Source organism: Antechinus flavipes, chromosome 1 (assembly GCF_016432865.1).
Source record: "Antechinus flavipes isolate AdamAnt ecotype Samford, QLD, Australia chromosome 1, AdamAnt_v2, whole genome shotgun sequence".
Taxonomy (NCBI): domain Eukaryota; kingdom Metazoa; phylum Chordata; class Mammalia; order Dasyuromorphia; family Dasyuridae; genus Antechinus; species Antechinus flavipes.
Window position 1 is genome coordinate 647,292,622 of NC_067398.1, and position 27,817 is coordinate 647,320,438.

At 38.6% G+C, this 27,817-nt stretch overlaps 2 protein-coding genes across 2 annotated transcripts in view; one reads left to right on the plus strand and one right to left on the minus strand.

Moving 5' to 3' along the window:
- Positions 1–27,817, minus strand: part of LOC127544563 (uncharacterized) — a 236,115-nt gene that overhangs the window by 173,798 nt on the left and 34,500 nt on the right. The window lies entirely within an intron of this gene.
- Positions 17,631–22,369, plus strand: LOC127544564 (GDP-L-fucose synthase-like). Its single transcript, XM_051971239.1, has 3 exons — positions 17,631–17,745; positions 20,901–21,029; positions 21,175–22,369. The coding sequence occupies exons 1-3, from the start codon at positions 17,698–17,700 to the stop codon at positions 21,271–21,273; spliced, it is 276 nt and encodes a 91-aa protein (XP_051827199.1). The 5' UTR covers positions 17,631–17,697; the 3' UTR covers positions 21,274–22,369.

Sequence of the window (27,817 nt, forward strand, 5' to 3'; positions counted from 1 at the left end):
GGATTTGGCTTGGGAAGTGAAACTCTCACTGCTCAGCATCTAGCCCCAGGGCAGTCGTTATCTCACACAGCAGGGGTTCTTTGCAGGGCACTTTCCCAGCCCGGCCCTGCAGGCCTGAGTTACTTTCAAGTGGGGAGCTCTTTCCAGAGCACTCCAGTACCTCACTGCTTTTTGTAGCCGGCTGGCAGGACAGCTAATCCATATACCTTTCACTGCTCTGCAGAGGAAGCTGGTAACCTCCTGGCTCTGAAGGCAGACCTTACAGGCTTTAAGAAAATGAGTAAAAAAATCAAAAGAACGATTGATAGTTTCTACACAGAAAGAGAACAGCTTTTCAACCCTGAAAACACTAATAGCAGACAGTCTCCAGACGGTTGTTGGTCTCCAATACAAAAGGCTCTCCTAGAAGAGACTATTAAAAACCTTAAAAGAGAGCTAGAAGAGAAATGGGGAAAGGCACATAACTCACTAAAAGAAAAATTTGATAAAGTGGAAAAAGAAAACAACTTCCTGAGATGTGAATTGGAAAAGGTAAAAAACAGAGTTTGCGAATTGGAAAAAGAAAATAACTCACTAAAAAAAAAAAAAAAATCAGTGAAATGGAAAAAAATTCCATAGAGCAAAACAACTCAATTGGACATATACAAAAAGAAGTGAAAAAAGCTAATGAAGAAAATAACTCACTAAAAATCAGAACTGAACAAATAGAAATGACTGATTCATTGAGACATCAAGAATCAGTCAAGCAAAACCAAAAAAATGAAAGATTGGAAAAAAATGTCAAATATTTACTCGGAAAAACAACAGACCTAGAAAATAGATCTAGGAGAGATAACCTGAGGATCACCGGACTACCAGAAAATTATGATGAAACAAAGAGCCTAGAGACTATTTTACAGGAAATCATCAAAGAGAACTGCCCAGAAGTAATAGAACTGGAAGGGAAAATAGGCGTTGAAATAATTCATCGAACACCTTCTGAAAAAGACCCTAAAATAAAGACTCCGAGGAATATTGTGGCCAAACTTCAGAATTTTCAGATTGAAGAAAAAATTTTACAAGCAGCCAGGATAAAGGCCTGAAATCCTATATTCCGAAAGGCAAAAGAACTCGGAATGCAGCCAAGAATAAACTACCCAGCTAATGAGTATTTTTTCCAAAGAATGGACATTTAATGAAATAGGAATTCCATCTGTTTCTAAGGAAAAAACCAGACTTAAACAAAAAATTTGATCGCCAACAACAGGAATCAAGAGAAGTAGAAAAAGGTAAAAGCAACTCTTGAGAACTGTATTTCTGTTGTAGATATACATAAAAACCATATGTATAATTTGATTTTACCGATATAACATAAAAAAGGGAAGTAGAAATGGAAAGGGGATAATGTCAGAAAAAGGGAAGAGGGGAGATAAAAAGAGGGCAACTACATGGGACAGTGAGGCAAAGAAAACCTATCATATATGAGGGAACTTAGAGAGGGGGAGGAACATTGTGTGAATCCTACTCTCATCAGAGTTGGCTCAAAGAGGAAACAATTTACATTTTGTTTTACAGAGATTCTTCCCTCACTTCATTAAAAAGTGGGAGAGGAAAAGGGAGAAGGAAAAAGAGTAATAAGGGAAGGGTACAAGAAAGGGGAAGGGATTCAAAGGGAGGAAGGAGGGATACTGAAGAGGGAGAGCTGCGTGACATTAGTGGGACCAATAAGTTTAATATTAGGGAAGGAGGGAAGGAGGGCAAGAAAAAGAAAAATATAATCTGGGGATATTAGGATGGCAGGAAATACAGAATTGGTTATTTTAAACATAAATGTGAATGGGATGAACTCTCCCATAAAGAGGAGGCGGATAGCAGACTGGATCAAAAGTCAGAACCCTACAATCTGTTGTTTACAAGAAACACATTTAAAACAGGGAGATACATACAGAGTAAAGGTAAAAGGCTGGAGTAGAATCTATTATGCTTCAGGTGAAGTCAAAAAAGCAGGGGTAGCCATCCTTATCTCAGACCAAACAAAAGCAAAGATTGATCTAATTAAAAGAGATAAGGAAGGAAACTATATCTTGCTTAAGGGTACTATAGACAATGAAGCAATATCAGTATTAAACATATATGCACCAAGTGGTATAGCATCTAACTTCCTTAAAGAGAAGTTAAGAGAGTTGCGAGAAGAAATAGACAGCAAAATTATAATAGTGGGAGATCTCAACCTTGCACTCTCAGATTTAGATAAATCAAATCACAAAACAAATAAGAAAGAAATTAAAGAGGTAAATAGAATATTAGAAAAATTAGGTATGATAGATCTCTGGAGAAAACTGAATGGTGACAGAAAGGAGTACACTTTCTTCTCAGCAGTTCATGGAACCCACACAAAAATTGACCATATATTAGGGCATAAAGACCTCAAAATTAAATGCAGGAAGGCAGAAATAGTAAATGCTTTCTTTTCAGATCACAATGCAATAAAAACTACATTCAACAAAAAGTTAAGTGTAAATAGACCAAAAAGTAATTGGAAATTAAATAATCCCATCTTAAAGAATGATTGGGTGAAACAGCACAATTAATAATTTCACTCAAGATAATGACAACGGTGAGACATCATATCAAAATTTATGGGATGCAGCCAAAGCAGTAATAAGGGGAAATTTTATATCCTTAGAGGCTTACTTGAATAAAATAGAAAAAGAGAAGATCAATGAATTGGGCCTGCAACTTAAAAAGTTAGAAAAAGACCAAATTAAAAACCCCCAATCAATAACTAAACTTGAAATTCTAAAATTAAAAGGAGAAATTAATAATATAGAAAGTAAAACTACTATTGAACTAATAAATAAAACTAAGAGTTGGTTTTATGAAAAAACCAATAAAATCGATAAACCTTTGGTAAATCTGATTAGAAAAAGGAGAGAGGGAAATCAAATTAGCAGTCTTAAAAATGAAAAAGGAGAACTGTCCACTGATGAAGAGGAAGTTAAAGAAATAATAAGGGGTTACTTTGCCCAACTTTATGCCAATAAATTTGATAACCTAAGTGAAATGGATGACTACCTCCAAAAATATATGCTTCCCAGATTATCAGAGGAGGAAGTCAATTGCTTAAATAGTCCCATTTCAGAAAAAGAAATAGAACAAATAATAATAATCAACTTCCTAAAAAAAAAAAAAATCCCCAGGACCAGATGGATTTACGTGTGAATTCTACCAAACATTCAAAGAACAATTAGCCCCAATGCTTTATAAACTATTTGAAAAAATAGGGAATGAAGGCGTCCTACCAAATTCCTTTTATGACACAGACATGGTACTGATACCTAAACCAGATAGGTTGAAAACAGAGAAAGAAAATTATAGACCAATCTCCCTGATGAATATTGATGCTAAAATCTTAAATAAGATATTAGCAAAAAGACTACAGAAAATCATCCCCAGGATAATACATCACGATCAAGTAGGATTTATACCAGGAATGCAGGGCTGGTTCAATATTAGGAAAACTATCAGTATAATTGGCCATATTAATAATCAAATTAACAAAAACCATATGATCATCTCAATAGATGCAGAAAAAGCATTTGATAAAATCCAACATCCATTCCTATTAAAAACTCTTGAGAGTATAGGAATAAATGGACTTTTCCTTAAAACAAATCAGTAGCATCTATTTTAAACCAACAGTAAGCATCATATGTAATGGGGACAAAGTACAACCATTCCCAATAAGATCAGGAGTGAGACAAGGTTGCCCACTATCACCGTTACTATTTAATATTGTATTAGAAATGCTAGCTTTGGCAATAAGAGTTGAGAAAGAGATGAAAGGAATAAGAATAGGCAATGAGGAAACCAAATTATCACTCTTTGCTGATGATATGATGGTATACTTAGAGAACCCCAGAGACTCAACTAAAAAGTTATTAGAAACAATCGACACCTTCAGCAAAGTTGCAGGGTATAAAATAAACCCAAATAAGTCATCAGCATTCTTATATATCACTACAAAACCCAACAGTTAGAGATACAAAAAGAAATTCCATTTAAAGTAACTAATGATTGTATAAAATATTTAGGAATCTATCTGCCAAGGGAAAATCAGAAACTTTATGAGCAAAACTACAAAACACTTTCCACACAAATTAAGTCTGATCTAACCAACTGGAAAAATATTAAATGCTCTTGGATTGGGCGAGCAAATATAATAAAGATGACAATACTACCTAAATTAATCTATTTATCGCTATACCAATCAGACTCCCAAAAAACTACTTTGATGAACTAGAGAAAATAACAACAAAGTTCATATGGAAAAACAAAAGGTCAAGAATTTCAAGGGAATTAATGAAAAAAAATCAAATGAAGGTGGCCTAGCTGTACCAGATCTAAAATTATATTATAAAGCAGCAGTTACTAAAACCATCTGGTATTGGCTAAGAAATAGACTAGTTGATCAATGGAATAGGTTAGGTTCAAAGGACAAAACAGCTGATAACTTTAATAATATAGTGTTTGACAAACCCAAAGACCCCAGTTTCTGGGATAAGAAGGCAGTATTTGACAAAAATTGTTGGGAAAATTGGAAATTAGTATGGCAGAAACTAGACATTGACCCACACTTAACACCGTACACCAAGATAAGGTCAAAATGGGTTCATGACCTAGGCATAAAGAATGAGATTATAAATAAATTGGAAGAGCATAGGATAGTTTACTTCTCAGACCTGTGGAAGAGGGAAGAATTTATGACTAAAGAAGAACTAGAGATCACTATTGACCACAAAATAGAAAATTTTGATTATATCAAATTAAAAAGTTTTTGGACAAACAAAAAAAATGCAGACAAGATTAGAAGGGAAACAATAAACTGGGAAAACCTTTTTACAATCAAAGGTTCTGATAAAGGCCGCATTTCCAAAATATATAGAGAATTGACTCTAATTTATAAGAAATCAAACCATTCTCCAATTGATAAATGGTCAAAGGATATGAACAGACAATTCTCAGATGAAGAAATTGAAACTATTTATAGACATATGAAAATATGCCCCAAATCATTATTAATCAGAGAAATGCAAATTAAGACAACGCTGAGATACCACTACACACCTGTCAGATTGGCTAGAGTGACAGGGAAAGATAAAGTGGAAGGTTGGAGGGGATGTGTGAAAACAGGGACACTGATACATTGTTGGTGGAATTGTGAACACATCCAGCCATTCTGGAGAGTAATTTGGAACTATGCTCAAAAAGTTATCAAGCTGTGCATACCCTTTGATCCAGCAGTGTTTCTAAAGGACTTATACCCCAAAGAGATACTAAAGAAGGGAAAGGGACCTGTATGTGCTAAAATGTTTGTGGCAGCCCTGTTTGTAGTGGCTAGAAGCTGGAAAATGAATGGATGCCATCAATTGGAGAATGGTTGAGTAAATGAACGTTATGGAATATTATTGTTCTGTAAGGAATGACCAGCAGGATGAATACAGAGAGGACTGGCGAGACTTACATGAACTGATGCTAAGTGAAATGAGAAGAACCAGGAGATCAATGTACACCTCAACAATGATACTGTTTGAGGATGTATTCTGATGGAAGTGGATCTCTTCGATAAAGAGAGCTAATTCAGTTTCGGTTGATCAAAGATGGGCAGAAACAGCTACACCCAAAGAAAGAACACTGGGAGATGAATATAAACTGCTTGCATTTTTGTTTTTCTTCCTGGATTATTTCTACCTTCTGAATTCAATGCTCCCTGTGCAACAAGAAAACTGTTCGGTTCTGCACACGTACATTGTATCCAGGATATACTGTAACCTATTCAACATGTAAAAGATTGCTTACCATCTGGGGGAGGGGGGGGTAGAGGGAGGGAGGGGAAAGATGGGAACAGAAGTGAATGCAAGGGATAATGTTGTAAAAAATTACCCTGCATGAGTTCTATCAATAAAAAGTTATTTAAAAAAAAAAAGAAAAAAAATGGAATATACATTGTAAGATATGGTAAATGTGCAAAAATGTGCAAAATGTGCAAAATGTGCAAAAAAAAAAAAAAAGAAGAAGAAGAAGAAGAAAGAGTTCCATGTCCCTATTCAGTATTTATGGTGCCTCCTATTTGAACCAATACAATAAGAATAAGGTTCACTCAACCAACTTCTCCTCTCCTCTTCCAATCTATTAGAAAACTTTTTTCTAGCCTCTCTTTCTTATGGTAGATCATTTACACCATTCACTTCTCTTTTCCCTCTTCCTGTACATTCCTATAGCAGTCCTTTCCATCATTTTAAAAAAAGATATTATCCCTTCCTATTCCACTCATACCCCTTACCCTCTGACTATGGATACTCCTTTTACCTCTCAGAATATTGATCATGTCCTAAGCAGTTGAAAGCATCCTCCTAGGTCGCAATGTTATCACATCAAGCTTAACCACTCCCAGGTGGATTGAACCTGCTTCAGTCTCTCACTTGAGCTCTCTTCCCAAATTCCCACATCATCTCTCTTGAACATTTTGTCCCATTTGCCCAACTGCACCAGAAGCTCCAAGTGTCCAAAAGAGAACCTGTTCTTTGTCCTGCACTCTCTGCCCTCTTCTGAAATTCCCTTTTCTGTCCACCAGGTGTGCCGGCTCAGGCAGCCACCACTCTTCCCTTTGCTTAGCCCACATAGGAGCCATCGAGTTAGGCATCTTTGAATTCCTTCCTCAACCTGGTTTTTTTTTCCGCAGAGGTCTTCTTTTCTTCCCTCACGGAGCTAGCAACCAGTTCACCCTGTTCCCCTGTCTCCTAACCTCTTCTGTTAACCTGATTGTTCCATTAGGATCATGCCTTGACACATTACTTTTCTATCCTCGAGATGGATCTGGCATATTCTTGTTTGTGAGCTTTTGGCCTTTCCTCTTAGAATGAATTTTGGGGTGTCTCTTCCTCCTTTAATATAGTGACTGATAAAAGAACAAGTATGACTACATGTTTGTTGATTAATTGATTCTCACCGTGGGGCAATATCTGAGTTTTCTTCCCCATGTTGAAGCCGAGGGAATTCCTGAGGGAAGAAAATGTCAACAAATTAACACTAAGCTTTGGTTCCAATAACTACCCCATCTTCCCAGCTAAAGGAACAGCAAGCAGTACAAGAAAGCCCGGACAGCTCACTGGGCACAGCCCAGCTATGGCCTTTCATCATCCTATGTGTTTTTACAGTAGAGCCAGCCTCAACACAATTGATAAAAATCTTTTTTTTTTTCCATTTTATCCAGTTTGATCCATTCCTAAAGGTCCCTTTCCCTGTTTCCCCCTTTCTCCATCCCTTCTTTCCTCTCTCCTCATCATTCAAAGGAATCCAAAGGCAGCAACTGAGAAACTCCCTTCTATGTCAATAGAAAAACAAGAGGATGGAACCTTGTAGGCAAAGTGTCTGTCAGTAGAAAGCAGAACCTGTAAAGTTCATTGGTTTGCTGTGGCGGGTAACTTCTATCACACTACCCAAAGCACAAAATTTCTGAGAATCATTCCAATTTTCTTTGATTTCACAACATCCTATGGACCTGTCAGGCTTACTGTCCATGGGCTCCCATCCTGCTGCTGCTTTCCCAAAGAGTTCTCTCCTATTTGTATTCTCAGATGCACAAGACCTAAGGCCAAAGTCCTAACTACAGTGTGGGCCTACCTGGACTAACCTTTCTTAACCCTTTCAGTGTTTTGAAGCACACGACCTCTCTAAGAAGAAATGACAGATTGGCTCCCCAACTACAGGAGAAAGGGATTTTTTACACCTACATTGGATATCTCCAGGTACAATAAATAAACTTGTCCACCTCCTCTAATCAAAAGAAAATGGAAAACATATACATTTTGAGATTGCAAAGAATTTGTTTATGAATTTGAAATATGGTTTGGAGAAAGATGGAATAGTTGTCAGAGTGTCAATTGTCAGAACGAGGTGAAGAACTCCTCTCCTTTCCACCCAAGGGGATGCACACGGTTCAGCTTGATTCCCCAATGGATGGAATTGTTTGAATGCTCTAACAATGAGGATTTGGAGGCAGTCTTGAGGTCATCTCAAGGAGAAAAAGAAAGAGAGGAAGCACCTCTCTTCCATCCTTTCCACTGTCCTCAACAGCCTTTCCCAATATACCATCTCGTTGGATCCTTACAACCACCCAGTGAGGAAATGGAGGCAAGCAGGTGAAATGGTTTGCCTCAGCAACACTCAACTCTGTGTGAGGTTGAATTGGAAACATAGGTCCTCCTAAGCCCCAGGCCCATGTCTTTGTTCTACATAAGAACAGAGAAGCTTCTTCAGGATAACAACAAAAGCTATTTTCTTTGGAAGTGAGTCTCTGATGGTTTGAGTTACTGCAACAGAGTCTACAGAAGAGGGTTCTCTCTTATGATCTCAGTTGTATCCTAGCTGCTCCCCCGTGAGTACAGAGGAACCACCATCTTGTCCATCTCCTATTGCTGGTACAAGGTATGTCTCTCAGATCTCTAGAAACCACGACTTCCCACAAAATTACACACCTCCCCCCAAAAAAAAATACAAACTACCTCATTCCTCCTTCTATACATATTTGGCTAACCCCATCCCCAGGATAGTCTATATCGTTCGTAAATCCTCCTACTCTGAGAGCTTCTCAAAGATGCGAAAAACAAGGCAATCCCTTAGTGGGTGAGGAATACAGTTAGTACTGAGGAGAGGGACCAGCCTGAAGGCCTTGCTAGCAAGGATGTCCTAGTGGAAGAAATGCATCAGGACTGATGTGAGGTGGCGTGAAAAAGGGACTGCGGGGGACCAGGGCAAGGTCTCAGAGGCTCTATCTAGGACCTTAGGTTTTTGTTTCAGGACATCACACGATCCCTATTCTCAGAGGATTGTAGGACAGAAAAGTCAGAGCCTAGCTCTAAATTTCAGGAAGTCACATGATCCTTGTTTTTAAAGGTCAGTAGGGGAGAAAAGTCAGATCCTAGGCCAAAATTTCAGGCAGTTCATATGACCAAAAAACCTAGACAGCCTTGCTGGTCATTGGTCAGTGGTTACTTCCTTTTCAGTCCATCCAATGAACCCAAGCCTTTTGCTATTTAAGCCATTCCCTCTTTCCCACCTGGGGCCCCACACCAGGCTGCTCCCTTGGGGTGCTGGAACCTTTCCTTGCAAGGACTGAATCCATGTTTTCTGTGGGCATCTGGAGATGCCTCCAACTAGCCCCTTTGAGCCGGGGAGGGTCGCACACAGATTCTTGCTTCTTTCCTTTGTCTTGGTTTTTTGTCTCGGGATCGGATTTTTTCTTCCACAACCTGAGAAATGTGGTTAAGTGGGTAAAAGAATTGTAATGATTTCATTTTGGTCACTTGCTGTCTGGAGAACATGAGATTAAGGGAGTGAAAGAGAAACATTGGCAACAAAGTTTGACAACAATGAATAGTGAAAACGATTTGGAAAAATAAGAATTTCAAGATTGAAAACAAATTTTAAAATACTAGATGAAATCTTTCCAATGGAAGATCTCTTCTGAACTCTTCTCTCGTTTTCCTCCCTCCCCTTTTATCTCAATCTTTTCCTCTGTCTTCCCTTCCTCCCTCTCTCCCTCAGTTCATCTCCCTCCATGCTGCCTGTTCTTTCTCCTTCCTTCCTGCCCTATCTCCTGCCTCCCCTCACAATCAGCCCTCGGTGGATATCTTTCCAGTCTTTTCCCGAGCTGCTGACGTGTCTTGTTCAATTCCATTTTTAACACACTCATATTTGAATTTCTTTCTTCCAAAATTTTCCCTTTCATCTGAGGGTTTTTGAAATTTGGCACTATTATTCCTATGTCTTTTCCACAATGGATTTCGTTGAAGTGGTTGAAAATGGGGATTTGTTTTTCTATTTTTACATTTTCTCCTCATTCTATCATTCCAGGACAATATTCCCAAATTATTTCTTGCAAGGTTCTATTTTTGGTCACACTTTTCAGTAATCAAGTTATTCAGTTTTCTATTCTACTAATATTCTAATATATTCTCCAGATCTGTCTTTTATGTTTCACATTCTTCTATTTGTTTCCAATGTTTACAATTTGTTTTGTTATTTCTTGATTGTTCTGCATTTCCCTGGCTTCCCATTACCAATCTTCAGTTTTCAAAGAATTATTTTCATCTCGGGACTTCTTTCCTCCTTGGCAAGTTGGTTTCCTTTTTTTTCCCCATATGCTTTTGGTTTTTCTTGGAGAGATTTTTTTTGGTTACATTTTCCTCAATTTGATTTGATTTTTTTAATTCTTTTTTTGAGTTCTTTACACATTTTCTTTGGGGTTGCAGCCATTGCACATTACTCTTTGGGGTAAAAGCTTTTTTACTTAAATGTGCTCCTCTGAAGAAACTCATTTTCCTGTTCCCATAATATATTTCAATGGTGGGATTCATCTAAGGAAAGTGCCTTACTTAGCAAACATCTGACTTACAGCGAATGGTGCCTGCCAAAGAATACCAGATTAAAATGTGGATGAGTTTGGAAAATATTATAAAGGATGATTGTTGTTTATAAGCAATATCATCTCATAAAGCAGAGAGCAGCAATTGGAAAATAAAACTGGTTTAAGGAAAGCTTAAGATATCCATTCAGCAAAATTTCAGAGACTATTGAATCACTGATCCATATTATTAACCACTTCATTTGAAAATTTGACAAATACAGGAATACAATAGCAAAGAAGAAGATAAGTTTAAATCATGAAACAACCCATATCTATTTGTTGGAAATCAGTTTGTGAAATGGAATGTTGAAATGAAATGGTCTAAAAATAATTTGATGACAGCGTGAAAAACTGCAAGAACTCAGCCTTTAGAAACACCATAATTTTATGTAATCACTGCACAAAGCCAATTGCTGTATACATGATCATTACAGGTTTGGATTGAAGCAGAAACAATTCTATAATGCTTCAAACATGCACATGCTTGCTGTCATACAGGAAAAGTATATTTGTTAGATAACTTGACAATTATTTACTGCTTGAATCCCTTGGACCATTATTGTGAATCTTCAATGGGTTCTTGAACAACTAAATGAGAACCACAGCCTTGGATGGATGTCTTTCATTTTATGTCCTATCTGTGAGGGCCAGAGGATAGTGTTTCTAACTATAGATCATCAAATCAATATGAATTGGAAAGGCTCTACCACAGGCCAGACACAAATAATGCACATGAACATTTGGAAAGGGAATTGCTCTAAATTTGCATACTTCATGTCTCTTTTGAGCTACTGTAATTTTGCTTTACTCAAATGGTGCCTTCTTTGATGCTAGAACCCCACACTGGTTAGTCCTGTGCCAGTGTCTCCCATGTCTCACAATTAAATCAGAAAACTTTAAAAACTCTGATCAACATAATAACCAACCATAATTCTAGAATATTCATGATAAAGCATGGCACATTATAGAGGGCTGAAACTCCAAAAAGATGTGCTTGAATCAGACAACCGAGCAGTTAGGGCTAATTACCTATAAGATGTGAGACAATGACTCTATTAGCATATATTTGGATAATGGCTTTTCTCACCATTGGTGCTTGCTGAATGTTTGGTGTTAAGATAATCATAGGCAAAGACTAGAGGGCATAGGGACCTGAGGCTGCCAAATGACAACAGGACAGGAGGAGAGAGATTGGTAACTCCAGACTCTGGAATCCAGGATTCTGCTTGCCTGCCTCCCTCACTTCTCCCCCTAAAGGACTTTAATTTATCCTGACTGTGGCTGATCCCGAGGTCCTCCAGGGAGCTAGCCCGTACTTTACAACACATGGATTAAAATGTATATTTTTCTGGATTTGGTGAATATTGGAATTTGTTTTTCTTTCTAAATTTGCGTATTTGTTAGATATAACGTGGCATCTCAGAATTCTCCTGATTTGCCTTTTTCTAATCAGTAGTGATTTAGAACATTTTTTCATGTAACTATTGATAGTTTTGATTCCTTCTGAAAACCTGAAAATTTCTTTTTGCCTGTTCATATTATTTGATCACTTATCAATTGGAAAATGACTCTTATTCTTATAAATTGAACTCAGTTCCCTATATGTTTGAGAAATGAAGCCTTTACCAAACATATTTGTAAATCCCTCCTTTCTTCCTTGCCCCAGTTTTTTTTTTTTTTTTTTTTTTGCCTTCTAATTTTGGTTGAATTACTTTTATGTATGGGAAAGCTTTTTGATTTGAAGTAATCACAATGATCTATTTTACTTCCTATAATCCTTTCTCTTGTTTATTCATAAACTTTTCCCTTATCCATAGGCCTGACAGGTACATGTTTCCATCTTTTCCTTGTTTACTTATTACATACCCTTTATCATCTACTAATTTTGACCTTATCTTAATATATGGTATATACTAAGTATATAATTATATATTGGTCTTTCCTTAGTATTAGCCAAACTGTTTCCAGTTTTCCTAGCATTTTTTGTCAAATGTTGACTACTTATCCTGAGGAAAGATATTTAGCTTTATCAAACACTAGATTACTGTGGTCATTTACTATTATGTATTGTATATCTAATCTATTCCATTGATCCACCACTATTTCTTAGCCATAACCATACTGCTTTGATGATTATTGCTTTATAATATAGTTTGAAATCTGGAAATACTAGGCTGTAATCCATCATATTTTTTCCATTGATTCCCTTGATATTCTTGATGTTTTCTTTTTTCAGATGAATTGTTATCATTTTTTCTAGCTCAATAACAATTCTTTAGTAGTTTTATAGGTATGGCACTCAAAAATGAAATTAACTTAGATAGAATTGTCATTTTTATTATGTTGACTCAACCTATTCATGAATCATTGATATTTCTTTAAGTGTTTAGATCTATTTGTGTGTGTGTGTGTGTGACAAGTGTTTTGTAATTGTATTTATATAATCACTGATTTCTCTTTCACATTTACCTTTTATGATTCTCTTGAGACTTGTATTTGAAAGTCAAATTTTCTATTCAGAAGAGCTCTAATCTTTTTCATCAGGAATGATTGAAATTCCTCTATTTCACTAAATATCCTTCCCCCCCACCTTGAAATATTATATTGTTTTGGGAGGCAGATTATTCTTGGTTGTAATCCTAGTTCTTTTGTATTCTGGAATATTGTATTCTACACCACTCCATTCGTCTGACTGTGGTTCCTTGAATGGGGGTTCTTTCTGGATGTTTGAATTATTCATTCATTCCCCTAGGAGCTCTGGAATTTGGCTATAATATTCCTGGAAGTTTTCATTTTGGGATCTCTTTCAGGTGGCAATTGGTGGATTCTTTTGATTTCTATTTTATCTTATGGTTCTAGGATAACAGGGCAGTTTTCCTTCAAAATTTCTTGAAATATGCTGTCTAGGCCCTTTCTTTGATTATGGTTTTACGATAATACAATAATTCTTACATTATCCCTCCTTTATTTTCAGGGTCAGTTTTTTTTTTCTCTAGGATATTTCACATTTTCTTCTTTTTTTCAGTCTTTTGACTTTGTTTTATTGTTTCTTGGTGTCTCATAAATTCATTAGCTACCACTTGCCTGATTCTAATTTTTAAAGTATTATTTTCTTCATATGGCCAATTCTGTTTTTAAGGTGTTATTTTCTTTAGAATTTACCAATTTATTAATTTATTAATTTATATCAAGTTATTGTCATGCAATTTTCCCTTTTGCACCCACTTCTTTACTTATTTTTTCCTCCAGAATTCTTATTTGATTTTGAAAATTTTTTTAGCTCTTCCAAGAATTCTTGTTGGACTTGGGCAATTCATTTTTTTTTTCCTTTGAGGCTGTGTTTGTGGCTATTTTGACTTCATTATTCTTCTTCTGCATTTGTGTCTTAATCTTTCCTATCACTATAGATAACTTTTCATGCATTACTTTTTTGGTATTGTTTACTCATTTTTCCATCCCATTTCTTAGTTTGGAATTTTTTGTTAATGGTAGGTTCTCTTTCTGGCATGTGAGGAAAAGGACATTTCAGATATTTTTGAACCACTGTTTTCAGAACTGGTTCATGGAGTTTAAAAGTTTTCAGTAATTCTAAGGTGGTATGATCTGGGAAGAGGTGTGGTCATTGCTGTCTCTGGCTTTACCAGGGAAAGCCCCTGTTCCCTTCAGATTGCAATTAATATTGCTCCTAAGAGTCCCTCCTCTCTTGGGACTGAAAAGGGATAATGTTCCTCAGGGTCTCTGATTCCTAGAGACTAGAAGTAATACTGCACCTTAAGACTTCCATTCTCTCTTGACCAAAGTGCTTCTCTTTATCCTTGAACCATATGATCCGAAATGAGTATAGGCAATGAAGTTGCCAAACAGCATCTGATGCTGCATCCAGTGCAAACATAGGGGAACCCTGTAGTGCCTTTCTGACCAGTTACCAAGTCCCCTTAACATTTCTGACTTGAGAACTCCCAAAGCTGCTGTTGCTTCTGTCAACATCACCTAGTTCTGCCACTGGTATTTCATCCATATAAGCTCCAGGTCAGCTTTCTCCCATGTCACAAATCTCTCTTTTCAACCTCCTACGTTGTCTTGGGCTCTGCCCTTCCAGAATTTGATTTGAGATATTATTTTAAAATTATTTGGAGAGGAATGTTGGGACAGCTCAGCTAAATGCTTTCTCTACTCTTCCATCTTGACTCTGACATCAGAAGAAAAACAATTTGTCTGTCTTTCAAATAATTTTTTCCTTTACTCTGTAACATACAAGTTCATTAAGGATGGGGCCTATTCTTGTCTTTCTAATGCCAAATCTTAGCTCATTGCCTTTGATAAATATGTGTTGAATAGAATTGAATAAGCTTTCAGTGAGAATTACCTCCAGGAACAACCACCACAAAAGTATTCAAAAGGACATAAAGAGCTAAGATTTAGATAGGTTTTTAAAGTATAAAAAGTGCTTTAAACACATTATCTCTTTTGATCTTTATATTATCGGTCTAATTATAATTGACACTTTTTCCCCAAGTTGAGCAGTCCAGCTTATAACTGGACTAAGATTTTCACATATAACTCTATATACACATATGAGGTTGTCCTCGAGCTAGTTTATACCAGCAATATCAGTTCATGTAAGACCACTGAAAAATTTTCATTGTGGGCATTCATATTTCAGGAATCTACAAACTAAAAATTAGGGCTTGATTTAATGGTTTATTGATTGTCTAGATGAGGTATTGGCATAGTATGGCTGCAGGCCAATTCTGGTACCACCAGATTTGCAGGCCTATGAGCTAAGAATGATTTTTACATTTTTAAACCTGAGAGCAAAATTTTTACATTTCTAAGTACAATGAAAATATAAAAATTATTCTTAGCTCATTAGTTTTAATAATGTAAAAATATTTTAATTGTATATTTAAAAATGTAAAAACCATTCTTAGTTTGAAAGTCATAGAAAAATGTGTGGCAGCCCCTAAGTGACCATAGTTTGTTGATCCCAGTCTAGACTTAAGAAATATTGAAGAAAATATTAATAATGTTTCTTAAACTTTAAAATTTGTCTTGCATATATTTTTTATTCCAAAGATAGTTTTTATCTTCTAAAATCTCATGTTATAGACCAGTTAGGCCTTCCTTCCCAACTCATAAGAAGAGAAACAACTTAACTTAAACAATTTACTTCTGGAAAGTAAAGGCTACAAGTATTATTCTCTCCATTTTACTATTTAAGGATATTTAAATAGTATTTAAAGGATAGAGAAGAAGGATTTTACTCCATGGTGTTAGCAGCACACTATCAGCGGTGCCAACAAAGTCAGTGTTTTTAAACAGAAATTAGAAGCCTTCACCCATAACAATATTACAAATGACTGGGGCCATTTTTTCAACTAAGAATGGAGGATATTCAGCCTCTTAGAATGCTGCCAGTAGTTTAAGGAGAGTGAGGAATGGAGGACAAGGGTACTGAGTCTTCACAGATTATGCTTTTGCCATGGAACTGTTAAGTGAAGCTTTTAAATTCAATTTTTACAGTACATCACACTGCCTTAATGATATTCATGGGTAGAATGTGGTGTTTGAAACAGAATAAAAAGCCAAACTAAGTAAATTGAACCAATTGACCTAGAAAGGATTTTTTTTCTTTTCAGCAGTAAAAAGCATGTTTTGTTCTACTTTTCTGTTTTTTGGATGGCTGTGCAAGAAAGCCAACATGATGTGGACTAGAAATGAGGGGTCCTCAGTTGGCACTCCAGCTTTAACTATTACTTTGGCATGTTTTCTCAGACCAGTCTCTTGCTTTCTCCTCCTAGTTTCCACTTGTATAAAATGGAAATATAAATACTTTACTACTTCCTTAGCAGGCATCAAAGGATTTAATGAAAGTACTTAGTAAATAATAAAGTACCATATAAGTAGGAGCTATTATTATCATCACCTTAGCTAGGAGCATAACATGGGTGACATTTGTTCTACCCAAAAATGTAATGGGCTGAGGCTGGATTTGAACTCAGGTCCTCTTGATTTCAAGGCTGGTGTTCTATCCACTGAGCCATCTCCTCCCCTCCCTAGTTGTTGTGCCCCACTTGCTCTGCTAGCTGGCTTCTGTTTGTTTCTCTTCTTTTTGCTTTTTTGCAGAGAAAGTGAGGGCTGAGCTCTCCTCCCCTTCCTTTTTTACTCCCTGCCTCCACCCACCAGAATCGTCATTTCCTATACAACACATCAGGACTTGCACAAAGAGTAGGCGGGGGCCATTCTTTCTCCAAGCTTATATACAGTATGGTCCAATTACTATTTAGCCTCATGTGCTTGGGACCTCAGTGCATCAACTCAAGCCTCAGCCCATTACAAAATAACCCGGGAAGAAAAACAAAAATGCAAATAGTTCACATTCATTTCCCAGTGTTTGTCTTTGGGTGTAGCTGCTTCTGTCCATCAGTTTATCAATTGAAACTCAGGTCTCTTTGTCAAAGAAATCCACTTCCATCAAAATACGTTCTCATACAATATCGTTGTCGAAGTGTATAATGATCTCCTGGTTTGGCAAGGATTTTAAAACCAACTTGTTAAACCCATACCTGAACAAGAATTTCTCCTGTAATACACCCAATATTTGGTCATTAAGCCTTTGCTTTCCAGGGCCAGGTCTTCAGGTAGTCAGTGGCACCGCTGGGCCCGGCTGCCATCCCACTCAGGCCAGCTTCACTCAGGCCTCCAGCTCTCAGAATTCAACTTGACTCTCAGAGAGTTTGGGAGATAAAACACTCTGTGCTTCTGCTGAGGCTCCAGCCCCTCCCAGCTAGACCAGGAGTCCCCACTTCTTCTGTGGATTTAGCCCCCACATGTTGCCACTTCAGACACGTTCATGTCCAGCCCAGGGGCTTTCTTCACTTTTTTGGTTGGTCTGGAGGACCGCGAATCTTTGATTGAAAGGGGCCCCTTCACACATTTCTCCTCTTTGGGGGGGAGGGGGAAATGGGGAGAGCTGGAACTGGAGTCTAGGCTCCAAGCCCTCCCTACCGTCCTCCAGAGAATAAATTTCTCCAAAAGCCTCGAAAGCGACCTCGGTTTGTCTCTGGGCCTTGTGCATGCACATTTTTTACTATATGATTCATAGCTCCCTCTGTTCTGCATGTAGTAGACACATAATATAAATGTCTTGAGTCAGAATATGGTTTGCCTCTCCCTCTGCCAGGGACACAGCCCAGACCCGAGCCCTGTTTGAGAAACATCAACCTACATATGTCATCCATTTGGCAGCCATGGTGGGTGGCCTCTTCCGGAACATCAAGTATAACCTGAACTTCTGGGTAAGAAAGGATTATGCCTTTGCAGCTTAAAGGGGAAAGACCCAACATGGTGATTTCTTCTTCCTTTAAGACATTTCTTTCTCCTTCTCTCCCAATTTGCTGAGATGCTATCCTGGAATTTCCCAGGAGGGAGGTTGCCTAGTGGTAGGACTCATTCCTCAGCATTATAGCAAGCATTAGTCCTTTTCTAAGGACTAACTATATTCCTGGAAGCTGGGAGGAAAAAAAAATATTTAGGGTTCATTGCAAAGTTAGTATGTGTGTGCTTTTTTAAAGCTTCATGTCCTTTCACCAAGTAAGAGTGTGTCTAAGAGCACAAGTGAGAGATTGAAGATTGATATGGAGATTAGTGTGTGTATGTGTGTGTGATTACAAAGAGGTTGCAGTTCCATTCAAGTAGCATTTATTGGAACATTATATTGTTTGGAACATCAGTTTGGGTTATGCTTCTGCCAAGAGCATAATTTTTAAGTACCAGTGGTACCAACTCCTGCCCAGTCCCCCTTTCCCCAGTCACATTCCCATAGGCCTATTTGAATTTGGCCTGGACTGAAATTTAATTACAACTTGATAGCTTTGTAACCTTGCAGAAGACCCTCCCCGCTCTGAATTTCCTCATTCCCATGTTTAAAATAGAGATGTATTTAAAATGGAGACAATAACACTTGTACTCTTTCCTTCAGAAAGTCATTGTGAGAAATGTGCTTTGTAAACATTAAAGTTCTGTAGAAATGGGGAGATACCAGTATAGAATCAGAATTGAGAATGTAAGGGTTTGGAAAGGGACCACAGAGATTCTTTAATCCAAGGGTTTTTAACTTTTTTTCATGGCAGACTAGTAAAACTGTAGACTCCCTTTTCAAAATAATGTTATTTTTAATTGCATATTTTATTTTTTCAATCAGCAAAAACTTGCCTTCTTTCCCCATCACAACCTATCCTCTCTTGAACAAGAATGGGGGGAACAAAACTAAGCCCAAACTGTTACAAACATGAGTAATCAGGCAAAATGTGTTTCTGCTTTGATCATGTCCAAAACACACACACACACACACACACACACACACACACACACACACACGTATATATGTCTCAATCTGTATTCTTGAGTCCTTCACCTCTCTATCAGGGGATATATAAAGTGTTTTTTTAAAGTCTTTACCATGTTGTTGTCATTGTATAAATTGTTTTCTTACTTCGTTTTTAAATGCACAAAATAAAAATCAGAGAATTACAAAGGAAACCAATTCTATTGAAATACTATACACACATGTGAGTATTCAGTTATATGTAGATATTTATGTCTACATTTAACTGAAGTCACAGACCCCACTATAAGAAACCTTGATCTGTTCAACCTCATTTTATTTTTATTTATTTATTTTTTAATTATGGCTTTTTTATTCACAGAACATATGCATGGGTAATTTTTTACAACATTGTCCCTTGCACTTACTTCTGTCCCAACTTTTCCCTCCCCTAGATGGCAGGCAGTCTTATACATGTAAAACATGTTAAAGTATATCCTAGATACAATATATGTGTGCAGATCCATACAGTTCTCTTGTTGCACTAGAAGAATAGGATTGAGAAGGTAAAAATAACATGGGAAGAAAAACAAAAATGCAAGCAGTTTACATTCATTTCCCAGTGTTCTTTCTCTGGGTGTAGCTGATTCTGTCCATTATTGATCAATTGGAATTGAATTAGATCTTCTCTTTATCGAAGATATCCATTTCCATCAGAATACATCCTCATACAGTATTGTTGTTGAAGTGTATAATGATCTCTTGGGCCTGCTCATTTCACTTAGCATCAGTTCATGTAAGTCTCGCCAGTCCTCTCTGTATTCATCCTGCTAGTCATCCCTTACAGAACAATAATATTCCATAACATTCATATACTACAATTTACCCAACCATTCTCCAGTTGATGGGCATCCATTCATTTTCCAGCTTTTAGCCACTACAAATAGGGCTGCCACAAACATTTTGGCACATACACAACCTCCTCATTTTACTGAAGAAAAATCTCAGACCCAGAGAAAGTGAGTAGTAGTCCAAGGTCACAAAGCAAACCTGGGACAGAGTTGGACCTCAGTCCTCAACTTCTTGGCCTAGCACTTTTTTGCTACCTCATTTATAAAGGCCTTGAGCTGAACTTTGTAAATAATAATCCATCATCTTTACCTTTTTTTTTTCCAATAATCTATCAACTCTAATGAGTTAGCAGTCTGTAAAGATTCCAACAAGTTCAGAATACATTTCTCTTTAAAGAGTGGGTCCCTCAACCTATCACATTCATCTCTACAAGTTCTGGCGTGTATTTGTACAGGGAAATTTTGCAAATGACTCATAGCCTTTTGGTTCAGTGACAGAATGTCAGAGCTAGGGGAGGGTACTTAGAATGGAGACTCTCAGAGCTAGGTGGAGCCTTGGAGGTCATCTAGTTTCATAGAGGAGGAAACTGAGGCTCAGAGAGGGAAAAGGAGATGTTCCCAATAACTTAGAGATACACAGGACTAAAACCCGTATCTCCTTAAACCCTGGACTCTTCTCTGATTTGGCCAGTTTCTCTTCCCAGCAGGACACTGTTTGGGACCTGAGAGCCTTACATGATGGGAGTGGGAAGAAATTATTTTTAAGGCCCCATCCAGCTTGAAATCATATTACTTAGGAGCCCCAAATTAGAAGTTGAGATTTCTAGAAAAGAACTTTGTGATGTTTGAAGGGAGAAGCAAGAGATAAAGTTAGAGAGGTATCTGACAACCAGATTATGGGGTTCATAAAGGCCGGGCTCAGAAGTTTGAATTGTCTTCAAGGAAATAAGGAAGCCATTGAAGGTATTGACCCAGACCTATACTTTAGAATCACTTGAGTAGCCTATGAAGAATAGATTATAGGGAAAGAGACCTGATCCAGAAGTTTGAAAACTTAAAATATCCTCTTGAATGTGATAATTGGCCTCTTAAACTTTTCTGTTAGAGTGATGACAAGGAGAATGGAAAGGAGAAGACATATGGGAGAGATTTTTGGAAGTCAGCTGAAAAGGAATTGAGTGGGATTGGAGGGAAGGGGAAGGATTAGTGGGGAAAGGAAGAGCGTGAATAATTGGGGCTGAGTGGGGAAGTCATGTTCTGTCCCTTACCTCTCCAGAGAAAGAACATTCAAATCAACGACAATGTCTTGCACTCAGCCTATGAGGTGGGCACTCGGAAGGTGATCTCTTGCCTCTCCACCTGTATCTTCCCTGACAAGACCACTTACCCCATCGATGAGACCATGGTAAGGACCTCCTGCCCTCAAATGCCTTGATGGAGGGAGGGAAAAGGGCTGGGCAGAAGGGGCAAATGGAAGTGTTCTTCTCAGAAACCTTTGGGCCTCAAGGATTTCTTTCTCTTTCTCTTCCCTTACCCTCCCCTACACTCAGATTCACAATGGACCCCCACACAACAGCAACTTCGGCTACTCCTATGCTAAGCGCATGATCGACGTACAAAACAGGTCTGGGATGTTTGGGAGACAGTAGTGCTAAAAGCTGTAGGCCACTGTCTTCATCACACACACCTTCCAAAACTCATAAGCCCCCACTCTCCATCCTGTCAATCAACAAGCATTTATTAAACATCTATTGTAGTAATTATCAGAAATAAAAAACAATAACAACATAATTATTATAATAATAGCTAGCATTTATGTAGCTTTTACTATTGTGCTAGGCACTATGCTAGGCAATTTGTAAATAGTTTATTTTGGAAATGAAGTAAACCCTTCTCTCATTAAGATTATGTTCTTTTGGGAGAAATACTACATATATAATCAAGCAATCAAACATTAAGTACCTCTTATGTGTTGGACACTTTACTGGGGGTACAAAGGACAAATAAAATCAATCCCTTTCCTCAAGGAATTTGCATTCTAATTTTGGAGACAATTTCTATATAAATAGACACATATAAGAGACCAGCAGAGTAAAAGGGAAGAAACCTTAGAAAGGAAGACATCAGTATCTAGAGAGACCTAAGAAGACTTCCTGCAGACAATGGCATTTCAGCTGAGACTTGAAGCCAGCCAGAATCTAAGAATCTTAAATGAAAGGGACAGCATACCAGACATGGAGACAGTCAGGACCAAGGTATGGAGGTGGGAGTGTTGCATGTGAGGAGTTGGAAGAAGGCTAGTATAACAAAATTGTAGAGAGGAGAAAGGCATAAGAAACCTGGAAAGATAGGTGGGAAAGGGAATGAGGTTGTGAAGAGCTTTTTTTTTTTTTTAATAAGTTTTTGTTTTTATCAATGTGGTGAGTTTGTTTTTTAATACATCACTTTGGTTTCCCTCCCAGAGAGACATCCCATATAACAGAGTATTTTTTTAAAGGGAGAAAAAATGAAAAAGAAAAAAATGTGATGATAACTGTACATCAAAAAAGTCTGAAAATGTTCAGTGTACAATGCTTGTGGTTCTTTGATCTTTGCAAAGAGGTTAAGTCAGGGTAACTCCTCATCTTTTTATTTCAAGGCATGCTTGTTTTTAATTTTATAACATTCGCTTTTGTGTGTGTGTATGTTTTTCTGTTTCTGTTGATATAGAAAAATGATTACAATAATATAACTTTCCTGACTCTGCTTACTTGGCCCTGCATCAGTTCATATAGATCTTTTCATATTTCTCTATATTCATCATGTTCACCATATCTTACAACTTGGTTAATGTTCCATTCCGTTTATTCACTATAATTTATTTATCTGTCCTCCAATCAGTGTATATATGGAAACATCTTATCAATATATGGAGACATCAATAGTTTCTCTGGATAAGATGCTAATAATGGAATCTCTGTGTAAAAGGAATAGACATTTTAGTCACTTTAAAAAAACATAATTCCCAATAGTTTTCCAAAATGGTTGTACCGATCGACAGCTGTACCAACAATGTACTTGTGTGAATATCCTTCCTCCTTGCTTGTACCCGTTTTGGGAAAATTTTCAGGAAAGGATTGGAAAGGTTCCAGAGAGGTGATGTCAGGATAATGGGCCCAGGACAAGATAGAGGATAAGGTTGAGGTATAGGGTCAAGTCAGGGTCATGATTTAAGGGGAGTCCTTGGGATATGTAGCAACTCCTTCTGCACTGCATATTTTCTGGCCTGCAGTTTGATCGTCTCTTCTTGACTCCTTGAAGGCAGTATAGTATAAAGGATTGAAAGGAAGAAGAATTATGTTCTAATCCTGACTCTATTTACTGTGTGGCAAGTCAATGTGCCTCTGAGCCTCAATTTCCTCAGCTATAAAATGAGAACAATAATAATTGCACTATTCACTATACGTGGAAAAGTATTTTGTAAATTTTAAAGGACTATAGAATTACAGAATCACAGAATCTGAATTGGCAAGGATTTTATTTTTTTATTTTTTATTTTATTTAATTTTATTTAATAATAATTTTATATTGACAGAACCCATGCCAGGATAATTTTTTACAACATTATCCCTTGCACTCACTTCTGTTCCGATTTTTCCCCTCCCTCCCTCCACCCCCTCCCCTAGATGGCCAGCAGTCCTATATATGTTAAATATGTTGCAGTATATCCTAGATACAACATATGTTTGCAGAACTGAACAGTTCTCTTGTTGCACAGGGAGAATTGGATTCAGAAGGTAGAAATGATGTAATGGGTTGAGGCTTGAGTTGATGCACTGAGGTCCCAAGCACATGAGGCTAAATAGTCATTGGACCATACTCTATTAATTTATAAGCTTGGAGATGTGTTGTATAGGAAATGACACTTCTGGTGGGTGGAGGCAGGGGAGTGAAAAAGGAAGGGGAGGAGAGCTCAGGCCCACTTTCTCTGCTAGCTGGCTTCCTGGTTGTTTCTCTTCTTCTTTTTGCTTTTTTTGCAGAGAAAGTGAGGGCTGAGCTCTCCTCCCCTTCCTTTTTTACTCCCCTGCCTCCACCCACCAGAATCGTCATTTCCTATACAACACATCAGGACTTGCACAAAGAGTAGGCGGGGGCCATTCTTTCTCCAAGCTTATATAGAGTATGGTCCAATTACTATTTAGCCTCATGTGCTTGGGACCTCAGTGCATCAACTCAAGCCTCAGCCCATTACAAAATAACCCGGGAAGAAAAACAAAAATGCAAATAGTTCACATTCATTTCCCAGTGTTCTGTCTTTGGGTGTAGCTGCTTCTGTCCATCAGTTTATCAATTGAAACTCAGGTCTCTTTGTCAAAGAAATCCACTTCCATCAAAATACGCTCTCATACAATATCGTTGTCGAAGTGTATAATGATCTCCTGGTTCTGGCAAGGATTTTAAAACCAACTTATTAAACCCATACCTGAACAAGAATTTCTCCTGTAATACACCCAATATTTGGTCATTAAGCCTTTGCTTTCCAGGGCCAGGTCTTCAGGTAGTCAGTGGCACCGCTGGGCCCGGCTGCCATCCCACTCAGGCCAGCTTCACTCAGGCCTCCAGCTCTCAGACTTCAACTTGACTCTCAGAGAGTTTGGGAGATAAAACACTCTGTGCTTCTGCTGAGGCTCCAGCCCCTCCCAGCTAGACCAGGAGTTCCCACTTCTTCTGTGGATTTAGCCCCCACATGTTGCCACTTCAGACACGTTCACGTCCAGCCCAGAGGCTTTCTTCACTTTTTTGGTTGGTCTGGAGGACCCCTGTGCTACCGCGAATCTTTGATTGAAAGGGGTCCCTTCACACATTTCTTCTCTTTGGGGGGGAGGGGGAAACGGGGAGAGCTGGAACTGGAGTCTAGGCTCCAAGCCCTCCCTACCGTCCTCCAAAGAATACATTTCTCCAAAAGCCCCGAAAGCAACCTCGGTTTCTGCGGCCTTGTCTCTGGGCGCTTGAAGAGGACTGCTCGGGGTCCGTCCTCGGAGATGTTTTGGACTTGGCATCCAAGGCTGGCTGGACTTTGCCTCTCCTTTTCCAGAGCCCTTGCCTGCCTTTGGCGGGGGAAGAGGCTGGGCTCTCTTGTTGGCCTTGAGCATCTTTGCCTAGGGGCCAATTGAAGGAGGGCTCGTAGGGCATTTCCTGGCACATGGTGCATTCTGTGGGAGGGGCTGGATGCACTTTCTTGCTGCGTGGATCACCAAAGGTCCTTTTGATCGAGATGACTCGGGTTTGTTCTTCCTCGGCTTCAGAATCGTCCCCTTGGTCCCATTTGGAAGAGGATTCCGAGGTGATCTCGGAGGAGGATGTCTCGGATCTTGTGTCCCTGTGGCTCTTGTCAGCCCAGGCCTGCATGACTTTCTCCAGGACCCTGGGCAAACCAGGAAGGAATGGTTCCTCCAGAACCAGGGGAACTTCCAGCGAACTAGAAGGAGCCGCCAAAGCTGAACTTGGCCCCCAGGATGAGCCCGCTACTTCCTCCTCCTGCCTTGCTGAGGCGGCAGCGAGGATGCCGTTCTGGCTCTCCACATCCAGCACTTGCTCATCACTGCTTGAGGAGCAGGGAGTAACACGGTGAGGGGGACCTCGGAAAAGGGATTTTGCCTTCTGGAAAAAGCTCTTCTGCTCCTCCGGGACCAAGTCTGTGAATGAAGAAGGGACCATATGAACAAAGGGGAAGGAATCGGCAAGCAGATTTGGGGGGGAAAGATAGGAGCGGCTCACGGTTTAGGATTTACCCCCAGGGATCCCTGGCCTTTGGAGGACAACCGGACCCTTGTCAGTGTGCTCTTGCATATGCTCTCCCTCCTTACATACTTGGAGGAAGCCCAAGAGACAACTTCATTCCTTCCTATTTTTCTGGTAACCCTCTTGTTTGTACAGTTGTTTGTAGGGGCTCACCGCCTTAGACTGGGAGCTCCTCCGGACCAGAGCCCGGCTTAGGCCATTCATTGCATCCCCCCAGTGCTTACTGTGGAGCTTGGCCCACAGCAGATAATGTGGATTGACTCTGGCCTCCATTCATTCTTCCCCCTTTCTCACTTTTCTAAACTCTGCACTGTCATTTCTCACATTCTCATTCAGTTGAGTTTTACTAATTAAAATGCAAAATTACTCTTAGGACTTCCAAAGTACAAAATGGAAGATACTTTTGGCTTTTTATTGAATTTCTTGACTATTGTCCCCTAGTTACATTCACATTTTTTCCTTTTACATTTGTTTTTAAGATTTTTGCTTTCTAGCTTCTTTCCCGGATTCCTACCCACAATTAAGAAACCACATTTCAAATTATGCAGACTTTTCCATCAAAGTTGTAAATAAAAACATAATCTCCCACCTTAATGAAAAATAAACACCTCAAGAAAAATTAAGTGAAAAGTAGAGCGATCAAAAGAGAAATAGAGAATACTTCTATCTGTATTCACACATAATTATTCCTAATCTGTGAATCGATAGGATTTGTTTGTTTGTCTAAGTCCTTCAGAGGAGTTGTAGATGATTGTGCTACTGGGAAAAACCAAATCATTTTCAAATGGTCACCCCAGAACATTGCTGTCACTTCATATATGGCACATTTCACCCTCTTCAAGGAAGACTTTGCAGGGTTTTTTTTCCCCCCTGAAAACATTCTGCTCATCATTTCCCAGAGAACAATGATATCTCATCAGAGAAATGGGTTTCAAAAGTGGTTTTTTCCATTTACCATTGGTAATTGTATTTCCCCCCATTTATTCTCTTTCTTTTCACTCTCTTTCCTCAAAAGTGTTTCATTACTGATCAATGACTTGCCCAAAATGACCTGTTCTTTTATCATCTTCCCCTTCCCATATTCCATTCCTCTCCTATTTTCCTGCAGGCTAAGATAGAGTTCCATGTCCCTATTCAGTATTTATGGTGCCTCCTATTTGAACCAATACCAATAAGAATAAGGTTCACTCAACCAACTTCTCCTCTCCCTCTTCCAATCTATTAGAAAACTTTTTTCTAGCCTCTCTTTCTTATGGTAGATCATTTACACCATTCACTTCTCTTTTCGCCTCTTCCTGTACATTCCTATAGCAGTCCTTTCCATCATTTAAAAAAAAAGATATTATCCCTTCCTATTCCACTCATACTCCTTACCCTCTGACTGTGGATACTCCTTTTACCTATCAGAATATTGATCATGTCCTAAGAAGTTGAAAGCATCCTCCTATGTCGCAATGTTATCACATCAAGCTTAACCACTCCCAGGTGGATTGAACCTGTTTCAGTCTCTCACTTGAGCTCTCTTCCCAAATTCCCACATCATATCTCTTGAACATTTTGTCCCATTTGCCCAACTGCACCAGAAGCTCCAAGTGTCCAAAACAGAACCTGTTCTTTGTCCTGCACTCTCTGCCCTCTTCTGAAATTCCCTTTTCTGTCCACCAGGTGTGCCGGCTCAGGCAGCCACCACTCTTCCCTTTGCTTAGCCCACATAGGAGCCATCGAGTTAGGCATCTTTGAATTCCTTCCTCAACCTGGTTTTTTTTTCCGCAGAGGTCTTCTTTTCTTCCCTCACGGAGCTAGCAACCAGTTCACCCTGTTCCCCTGTCTCCTAACCTCTTCTGTTAACCTGATTGTTCCATTAGGATCATGCCTTGACACATTGACACATTACTTTTCTATCCTCGAGATGGATCTGGCATATTCTTGTTTGTGAGCTTTTGGCCTTTCCTCTTAGAATGAATTTTGGGGTGTCTCTTCCTCCTTTAATATAGTGACTGATAAAAGAACAAGTATGACTACATGTTTGTTGATTAATTGATTCTCACCGTGGGGCAATATCCGAGTTTTCTTCCCCATGTTGAAGCCGAGGGAATTCCTGAGGGAAGAAAATGTCAACAAATTAACACTAAGCTTTGGTTCCAATAACTACCCCATCTTCCCAGCTAAAGGAGCAGCAAGCAGTACAAGAAAGCCCGGACAGCTCACTGGGCACAGCCCAGCTATTGCCTTTCATCATCCTATGTGTTTTTACAGTAGAGCCAGCCTCAACACAATTGATAAAAATCCTTTTTTTTCCATTTTATCCAGTTTGATCCATTCCTAAAGGTCCCTTTCCCTGTTTCCCCCTTTCTCCATCTTCCTTTCTTTCCTCTCTCCTCATCATTCAAAGGAATCCAAAGGCAGCAACTG